The sequence below is a fragment of the Copadichromis virginalis genome, linkage group LG22 (assembly GCF_057382275.1).
Source record: "Copadichromis virginalis isolate Kocher_CV1m ecotype Utaka linkage group LG22, C_Virginalis_male_GT1.1, whole genome shotgun sequence".
NCBI classification, from domain to species: domain Eukaryota; kingdom Metazoa; phylum Chordata; class Actinopteri; order Cichliformes; family Cichlidae; genus Copadichromis; species Copadichromis virginalis.
Genome location: NC_140638.1, coordinates 11,189,921 through 11,199,727, shown reverse-complemented (window position 1 = coordinate 11,199,727; position 9,807 = coordinate 11,189,921). Strand labels below are relative to the sequence as shown.

General features: G+C 39.9%; 1 protein-coding gene across 1 annotated transcript; it reads right to left on the bottom strand.

Moving 5' to 3' along the window:
* Nucleotides 1-642: 642 nt before the first annotated feature.
* LOC146682777 (uncharacterized) lies at nucleotides 643-4,789 on the bottom strand. The gene is made up of 2 exons (XM_085446362.1): nucleotides 4,443-4,789; nucleotides 643-2,482 (listed from the first exon to the last, which is right to left on the bottom strand). Exon 2 carries the CDS (start codon nucleotides 2,476-2,478, stop codon nucleotides 682-684), a length of 1,797 nt encoding a protein of 598 aa, XP_085302488.1. The 5' UTR covers nucleotides 2,479-2,482; nucleotides 4,443-4,789; the 3' UTR covers nucleotides 643-681.
* Nucleotides 4,790-9,807: the final 5,018 nt, after the last annotated feature.

Sequence of the window (9,807 nt, the reverse complement as noted above, 5' to 3'; positions counted from 1 at the left end):
TTCGGTTTAAGGTGCTAAACCTTTTAAACTCACAAATTTAGCACTCTATTAAATGTAAGACCAACGGCCACTTGGCTTAGGGCAAAGAGTGGAAACCTCAAAGTAAGAAAACATAACTACCAACATCTCTACAGCGTATTACTTCTACGCTCATTCCACTGGGAAAAAAAAGATGTTAAAATAATTGCTGGTAACCTGGCAACTTCACTATAAAGATTAGATCTAACTTGTTAAAATTATTGTGGTGTATTTCTGAAGAACATTTGTGCAGAAACACTTTTTAATGTGTGTGAAGGTGAAGTTGCAGGTATAAACGCAAAAGAGACAAAAGTGTTATCTTCAATAAATACAGTGGTTTTATTTACATCGTTTAGTTGCTGTAAGAAATATATGACCTTGTTGTTGTGTTAATATTTTAAGTTGTGATTAAAAGGTTGATACATACTGTGATTATGTAATACAAAAAAACTTGAATTCACTGTAGATTATTAAAACACATGAAGGCATCTGATTCAGTGTCTCCTTATGAAGGTGTTTTCTCTAAAAGCCTTGGATTGAATAAAGAAACATGAGCATGGTGCAGTTTACTTAGTTTTGCGGAGTAGTTCGAATCCTTTACACTGAAAGGAAATGTACATCTAGTCTAATAGTTGTATTTTATTACACTGTAAGGCATTTTTCTTACTGGTGAGACTCTGATTGAAATGAAGCCTTTTTCTCTTCGTCACTCTCCAGTGGAGCATAGTCGAAGTCGCTTGGCTCTAAAAGATTGAGATTTGCCTGCACTGCGACAAGTTTCTGCACCCTCTCCGCTGAGACAAAGCCTTTCATCTTCATACTACAGAGGTGCTGCCACAGGCGCTCGCACGCACCTGTTGTCGGTGGGATCTGGAGTATAGCGAAGGCTACGGCAGAGAGCGGCTCAGAAGAGCACAGGCCTTTCCACCATGTGGATGCGGACACGTGCTGACACGAGCTCCATATTCCAGCCCCCTTCCACAGTCCCTGCTTGGCCGAGAACCTGGCAAAGCTGCCGAGCACTTTACCCTCGTCGAGATTCAAATGGTGCGACAGGTTGGATATCGCATAGTAAGCGCTGTTTATCTGCTCCCCGGTGAGCGTCTGCTGTCCGACGTGCTTTGGATCGAGCATGTACGCTGCTGCGTGGATAGGTTTCACGCAGAACTCCTGACACCTGTCTAATGATTCCATGACAGCTTTCTGCTCGCCGCTGTGCAGCACAGATGCTGACAGAGAAGTCCCGATGACGTATCTTAGCTGACTGAACATGTCGACAACACCAGAGAGCGCGGCATCTTCTCTTTTCAAGAAATCAATATAATTCCCAATCAAGTACAGTAAGTTCCGACTGCTGCTCAGCCCTTTCCAAAACTCGGCATCCTGCAAAGTAGCCCTGACAGTCACTTCAATATCCAGTGTGGGAGAGACTGCCATCTCTCGTAGAGAGTTCTGACCCTCGAGGAGGCTGCTGAACATGTTAACCACACTAGTCCAGTTTGTGCCAGAGGGCAGTTCCAGTGCTGTCCCTTTAGAAGTGTGGTCTCTTATTTTTGTAGTCTGCCAGCACCTAAAAGTGTCACTTAACATTTGCCGCTCTTGAACACACCTCACCACCTGCTCAGCTCTCCTACACAGTGACTTCATAGACGGCTGAGCCACTATGTCGTCAAAGAGACGCTCGACACCGGACGCTGTGCAGCCAATAGCTGATATGTGCGGGAAAGCTTCCTCCACTTGAGCCCACGCTGCCATCATTTCCGGGGCATCGTCAGTGACGACAGCGAAAACCTTTTGTGAACCGACTTCATTTATGACGCCTTTAAGTTCGTCAGCAATAAATGTGCTTGTGCGTGTCTGCTCCTTTGTCATTGTGCATTTGTAAAACAGCGGTACGGGAGTAGCAACAGCATAGATAATAGTCCCAGTTTCTTTCACGTTAGACCAGCCACTGCTGATGATGGCGACGCAGTCTGCTTTCCCTATGCTCTCATGAACCTGGCTTTGTACTCTGTCAAACTCACAGTCCAACAGATGTGAGGAAAGAGCCTCTCTAGGGGGCGGACAATAAGCCGGCCGAAGAACACTGAAAAATCGTTTCCAGTAAATATTGTCTGTGAGAGTGAGGGGTGAAGATGTGGCGTACACAGCTCTCGCCAGGCACTCGTCGGCATACGCCTGGCTGCGCTGATCCACAGAATCAATGAGAAACTGTCCCCCAGGAGTGGCAGATGGCAAGAACGATAAGGAGGGAACAGGGATGGAGGCAGAGGAGCTCCCATCTGGGCCGGGCGACTGCTGCAAAACCACAGAGTACTCCTTGCATTTGTCTAAATGCATCTGCATCTTAGTCGCGTTCTTTGTGTATGTCTTTGAGCAGTAGTTGCACATGAAGGTCTCTCTTCCATCTTTGATGGCTGGGGTAAAATGCTTCCACACACCGGACTGCAAGCGTGGCATCGTTCTGTATTAGCACAATAAAGAAAATCATTAATCACAAATCTTGCTGCTGTACAGGCACGCCTAATCACAATGACTGTGCCCCGAAATAATTTCCTCCTTAAGCACATACCTCAGTGTGGATAAGAAAAACCTTTTAATATAATACAGCGCAGATTGATAGGTCCAGACTCCTCGGACATGAAGATAAATTAAGCACCATCCTCACAGAATATAATAATCTCCGTGATTAAACAGCTGTAATTTTAGTCACAGACGTTGTTTCTGTTAAATTTGAGCAAAACATTTACCTCTGTTTATAATGCATGATTAAACAGACCCATTAGGAAATAAATTAAATTAAAGCAAACACGGAAACATATATTTTACAATATATTTGCTAGTCATAAAAGCCAAAGGTCAAAGTCAAACGTCAGTGAGTCTAAGTATTTTCTGTTGGACTATTAGGCTGAAAATACTTTTAATTGGCCACTTCATTAGGTACACCTCTTCCACTGCTTGTTACCAGAGATATCTAATGAGCCAGACACAAGGCAGCAACTCAATTACATAAACATGAGACCTGCTGCCAGCATTCTGATGCTCAAACTGAGGAAGACGGGTCATTTAATCGACTTTGAATGCCGCATAGTACCACATGAGCTGGCCTGACTATTTCCAAAACTAATGATGGACTGGGGCTTTCCCACACAGCTCTATGGTTTACAGAAAATGGACCAAAAAACAGAAAATATCAAGTGAGTGGCAGTTCTGTGGGTGAAAAGACTACTGTGATTGTGACTCAAAGTGACTTCTACTTTGAGCTGATGGGAAGGCAACAGTAACTCAGGTGTACACTCGTTACAACCATGGTATGCAGAAGAGCATATGTGAACAGACAACACCTCAAACAAGAAGGGCATAAAGAGCGACACTCCTTTCAGTTGAAAACAGGAAACTGATGGTACAGTTCACAAGAGATCACCAACATCGAACAATAGAAGACTGAAAAAAAAAGTTTCCTGGTCTGACGAGTCTTTATTTTTGCCGTGACATTCAGAATGTAGAGTCAGAATTCTGTGTAAACAACATGAAAGCATGAATCCAGCTTACCTTCTCTCAAAAGTTCAGGCTGCTGGTGATGGTGTAGGGGATATTGTCTTGGCACAATTTGCACCACTTAGTACCAGCAGACCATGATTTAAACAGTACAGCCTACCCCAGTATTGTAGCTAACCATTTCAATCTCTTTACGATCACAGTGTACTCATCTTCTGATAACTGCTTCCAGCAAGATAACGTGCCAAGTCAAAAAGAACAAATTACCTCAAACTAGTTTCATGGACAAAACAATGAGTTCACTGATCTCAATCTAGTGACTTTGGGATGTGGTGAAACAGGAAATTTGCAACATAGATTTCCAGCCGACACTTCTGCAGCAACTGCGATGCTATCACATCAAAGTAAGTACCAAAGTATCTGAGGAATGTTTCCAGCACCTTGAATCTGTGCCACAATGAATTAAAGCAGTTCTAAAGGAAAAAATGGGTCCAACGTGATACTTAAAGTGTACTTAACAAAGTGAAGTGCAGTGAAGTGTAGAATGATAGCTTTGGTGTTCAAACTTGTCATTACGTTGGTTGCTTTCTGTTTGGGTTTTGAGAATTCCAAAGGATGGAGTCCCAAAGGTTTTAGATTTATTTTTAGCTTTTTCAAACACTAAGGCATAACCTATCTTCTGATTCCTAACTAAATAAAATAAAATATTACACATGGAAAAAACTTCTCAGTTATGGGACTCTTGCACATCTCAACCTGCAGGTTAACAATCTTTCCTCTTACTGTCCAGTTCTTGCAATAGTACATTTTTTATTTCTACAGTAAGCACTTTCACTTCCCTGGAATGAAATCAAAATATAACACAAGTTAATGTTAAAAAACAAACAAACCAGAATATCAAAGAAACAGTAGCTTATTTTACCCACCTCTATGAACACACACTACTCCACTTTTATTGGAAGGTGCTTCAGTTTCATCGGATGCCCAGACTTGATGGAAAATGTTCCTCCAACTTAAGTTCCTGGAGGATTTAAGTTAGCCGTTTCGGCTAACTCTGTAGCCTGCCAGTGATGTTAGCAAAGTGGTCTAAATAAACGAAATAACAGCACATTGTTCAGACGGTAAACTTTGACAAGATAACAGACCGTCTGCATACTGAAAGTACTTCACGTTACAGACTGACTGACGATAAAAGACCAGGAAATGTAACATAATTTGTCAACAAACGCGTTTCTTAACGCTTTTGTTATGATAGTGAAGCTGCTTCCTGAATCCCCAATGCAGCAAGTAAGGGAGCTCAAATGGCTCAAAAAGTTGGATTTGACTCACAGGGAAAGTTGACGAGAAACAAATTGTTTGAACTCAATACTGTTAAATGCAAAATACAGCAATAAAATTGTTCAGCATAACATGAAACAACATGAATAAAAATATCAACAGACCTGCTAGTTTGCAGAAAAGAAAAATGCACAGTTGCTCCTGTAGTTTTTGTGCAGTGTTATCTTACAAATACATTTACTCTCACAAATACATTTACTCTCACAGCGAGGTTAAACGTTATAATTAACCGTTTTATTCTCATTTGACCAGCTCTGGTCTTTGCGTGCATTGAATATAACCTCTTTCTCTACTATCTTTGCTTCTGCCACACCTTTTTGATTCAAGGTTAATAAGATGATAAAGGTCTTAAATGGATTAAGTGGGAAACGCCTGCCACTCTCATTATGTTTCTGATATGAAAGGAAACGCTGACTTGTCATTTGAATGTCTTTATCCTTAACAAGGTTTCCCACATCATGACATGTTGGGAAGAACAGGTGTAACTGATAAGATAAATTATGCCCAGGTTTTCTTTACTTTGGCATGGTAGCAGGTTTAACTTCTTAAAGGTGTCTACTCAGACAAAGTAATTCTTGTATTAATTAAACACTATATTTTGTAGACATCAGCTATGACAATTTTTTTTACAACTTGATGTAAAAAACAAAACAAAACAACGTTTTTTTGATTATAAACATGATGTAAAAATTAATGAACAGCTATGCTTACACATTGCTTCCAAACGCACGTATGTTATGTTTGAACTGATGGCTGTGGATTGCTTCTGTATTGCTTCTTTGATGATGGATGGGGTTAAAGAGAAATTCATATTAGCAGCTACAGGTTGACATCATCAAATATTTTTAAAATTTAGTTAAAGAGCATAGGTATTTATTTGTTTTGCACAACAACAACTAAATATTTGCTAATGCATTTTACTTTATAAAACACCCACTTTACATCTTAGGTGGGCCAAATCAGTGAAACTCCAAATTCTTTCAGTGTAATTACACATTTAAACAATAAAATATCTTAGCAGAAGACAAGCAAGAGCAATTTTAACAGTCTGTCACAGGATTTCTATATGATAAAGAAAAGATGTGCGGTAAATGAAAGATATGTGTCAGCATGACTTTTTGGGGTTAAACTGTAAAAAGAAAATGTGTAAAATTAAAGAAATCTATCATTCTATTATTTTATTATATATATATATATTTATTATATTAAGAATTATATAAATACTTTTGTGTATTGTAAAGGGCCATGGGGGACTTTATCAGTAGGAAAAGCTGTAAAACTTGTAAAAGTACAGTTAATGTCTCAAATGTATCTTTTCTTTCACATTTTCCAAAACCAACCAATGGGCTGGATTGGAATCTTCGCTAGGCCGATTCTGGCCCAGAGGCCTTATGTTTGACACCCCTGGTCTAAATTGTTGCTTGTTTTTAGCTAGCGAGTTCATACTGTAGCTAGTTTTATTGATAAGTAGCTGGTAAATTGAATGCTATTCTGCAACTATCAGCGTTTATATTGATGACAAGCAGTAATAGATCCACTAGCACTGTAACTGAATGGTTGTATTCATACTTGGTTAATCTGAAACTCTTTTCTCAATTAACCCATTAATATTAGCCCTATTAAAGGTCAAAAACATAAAAAAGAGCCTACCAATAAAGTCCATCTCAAATCACATCTTTAGCAACAATGCCTTTAGACCCACACCCATTCACTCAATACATGATCTACACTGCCAAATATTTAAATCGATCAGTCTTAGTAGAAAGTCAGTTTCATGTTTGTGCCTTTCCTGTCTCTAACAATCTATTTTTTAAAAAGAAAAAAAGGATTTCAGTAAATGCTTAGAAATTGCACTCGTTTTTGCACAGTCCCCAAATTTTAGAGGCTAAAAATGAATTTCACAATCATATTTTTAAATATAAGGCTTGCTTGGCTGAAAGTCCTTGGCAGTTAATGGCTATCTGGTGCCCTGCCAGACCTTTACTGCAGCCACCTTCAGTTGCTGCTTGTTTGTGGCCCTCTCTGCATTGTCTTTTCTTCGTTCTTTGAAAAGCATGCTCTGTTGGGTTTAGATAAGGTGACTGATTTGGCCATTGAAGAGTACCTTTTTTTTAATGTTGTGTCTTGAGAAACTGTTGGGTTGTTTTTGCAGCGTGCTTTGGGTTATTATCCATTTGCACTGTGAATCAGTGCTTCACATGCAGATTTCACCCTGCTGCTTATATCAGCCATCACATCATCAAAAAACATTAAGGACCTGGTTCCACTGGCAGCCGTACATGCCCATAACATCATACTGTCTCAGCCATGTTTGACATCCTTTGGATAATGAGCCGTACCTTCCTACTTCCTACTTTCTCCTTCAGTCGTTCTCGTACCAGCAAATCTTGGTTTCAGCTGTAGAGAAGCTGCATGCTTTTTAGATGTTTTCAGGCAAAATCTAATCAGTCCTTCTTTGTTGAACCCCCTGAATTAAAGCCTAAAGTCTGCACTTCAATCACATATTGACTGTTTATTTTAAAATCCACTGTGTTTGTGTACAGAGACAAAAAGGTTTTAAAAAAAATCTGTATTTTTGTGCAAAACATTACAGCCCCAATGTTGGAGGTATAAGTATGAAGTATGTCGTGAGTTGCACTAATTTAACTGTTTGTCATGGATGACGGCAATAAAACTAGGTATATTTTAGACAATTTTAAGCACCATAATCAAATTAACCAAACTGATCTTTTACTGCTGGTGTAGGCCTGTACTGGTCTGGGTGTTAATGGTCGACTCATTTGCTGTAACATTAAATGACAGTGATTACCTCTAGCTCAGGGGTACATTTCTGTACCATATGTCTGTCATTAGAGACATTTCTGGAGTTTATGCAGTATCCAGGTTTTTGTGGAGCGGCGAGTGCTGCCAAAGCAAACTAACTCTATCTAATTTGGGGGCACTCCAAGTTGGTAATGTCAGGTTGTATCGCAGCACTCTTCAGAGGAGGAATATTCATGCTGACACATAGCACAGAGACAGAAAAGGCAAGAGGACCTCACTAAAGCTGAGCACTATTATTTTCTTGTCTCTCGTCGTTGGATTAATTCGCCAAGCCCGTTTGAGAATTTCAGTGTTTAAGCCAGAGATTTAGGAGTCCAGACCACAGGGACACCAGCACAGAGGAAGCAGGATGATGTCATGGCATGGCAGTGATGGAGGGTGATGTTGGTTTTCTGGTTAGCTGGTGGATTTGGCTTTTCCCAAACATCCTCCAGTCTCATAGGAATTATCATTTACTCTGCTTGTGTTTAAATTTCTTGATATAGGAGAAAAAAATCCACTTGGGAAAGAAAAGAGGCGCAGAAAGAGATCTCACAGTAACAGGATTTAATTCAAAGCAAATGTTGAACTATAATAAATGTTTCTTTTCTCGCTTTTTGTCTCTTTGGTTCCAGATTATGTTTTCCTTGAGCAAAATCTTGATTTCCACTCACATTAAACGCTAAAGATGATGGAAAGACAGCACAGTGAAAGCTGGTTCTTGTTGCCATTTTGATTTAAGTGTCGCTCTCACACACAAGTAGCCTGTTTTCTTTTTTGTTGGAATACAATCAAATCTGCCAAAACTGCGACGTTGACACATAAGCTCCATTTATCTGCAGGTTGTTGGGGGAAATTTGGCTTCGAGATTAAAGCTATCGCCGAAGATCCGAGAAATGCTTTCATGTCTTCTCTGTGAAATGCCCCCCTCTTTGTAATGCTCAGAGTCTGGCTTAATCCATCAGTGCGAGCTTTGGACTCAAAACATTTTGTGACATAAAAGCCTCTCAATTACTGCTGTAAAATGCACGTCTTTAAACATGAAACAGCGCCACACGCTCTTGACTTAAGAAAGCATTAGGTCAGCGAAAAGCCAATTAAATCGTATCATTTCATTTCTCTTTAATGGCCAATCTTTGCATTCTTTGAGCTCGAAGCTAAAATAACATCATGGGACTCTGTTAGCAATTACTTGATTTATATCAGTGCTTGGCTACTACTAAACAGGCTGAAAATAGCTTTAGTGAGGTCTTTCAGAGCACTTTATGGGAAAGCATCTTTTACTGTATGTGTAGGCCGTGTTTTCAGACAATAGCATTTGTTGCCGTGGGAGTTTTGCTTTTAACAGCAATTTCATTTGTTCCCTTTGTCTGTGGTTGACATTTATTCTCATAAAAGTATTTCCATGTTGTCATAAAGTTTGGCTTCAAACACACTGCTAAATAGATTGCTGGAACATCTGGATGTACTCTTGCTGCTTTTCTTGTGTCATGCCAGATATTAGCATTTCATATTTTCCACCGTGATAAGATCCTGTGAGAATATATGCTTGATTCCCATATTTGACAACAGTTTAGATATAATTTGATGAGCCGCATTCACAACTGTCTTCTGATTCAGTAGTGCAAACGCCACTGCATTCCGCTTCAATTAAAAAAGCCAAACACTGCTGTCATCACTCTCCAGCAGCTGTGCAAAGGCAGGACAGATGCATCCCACAGCTTCTCCCAGTAAGCAGTTGGGATCCATCCATGTCAATTATATTCCGCCACAACAGTTGGCTGAGCGTGATTCATTATCTTAAGGTAATCATGAGCGCATAGTTTAATAAAGGATTAAACCAATTAGTGATCATCAACCCATTTTCAAATAAATGGCTGCGCTGCTTCACACTTAAAACTCTCAACCTGCCTCTGCTCGCAGTACCTTTACCCATCAGCAGAGGCCACTGTGGGCAAGCACCTCTACAGGAAATTTGCCGTCTCTGTTTTCAGTCTCAATAGTGACCTCAGCTTGATACCCACTGGCAGAAATTCAGGGACCTGAAAATGACTTTAACACATAATAACTCAATGCACTTCTCCTGAATTAGATGCCAATTTGGTGAAGCACATAATGTTTTTATTTATCTCAGAGCAAGACTTCACCATG

Bases quoted from the DNA above. Each gene is read 5' to 3' on its own strand.
- LOC146682777 (XM_085446362.1), bottom strand. From the start codon at position 2,478: ATGCCACGCTTGCAGTCCGGTGTGTGGAAGCATTTTACCCCAGCCATC.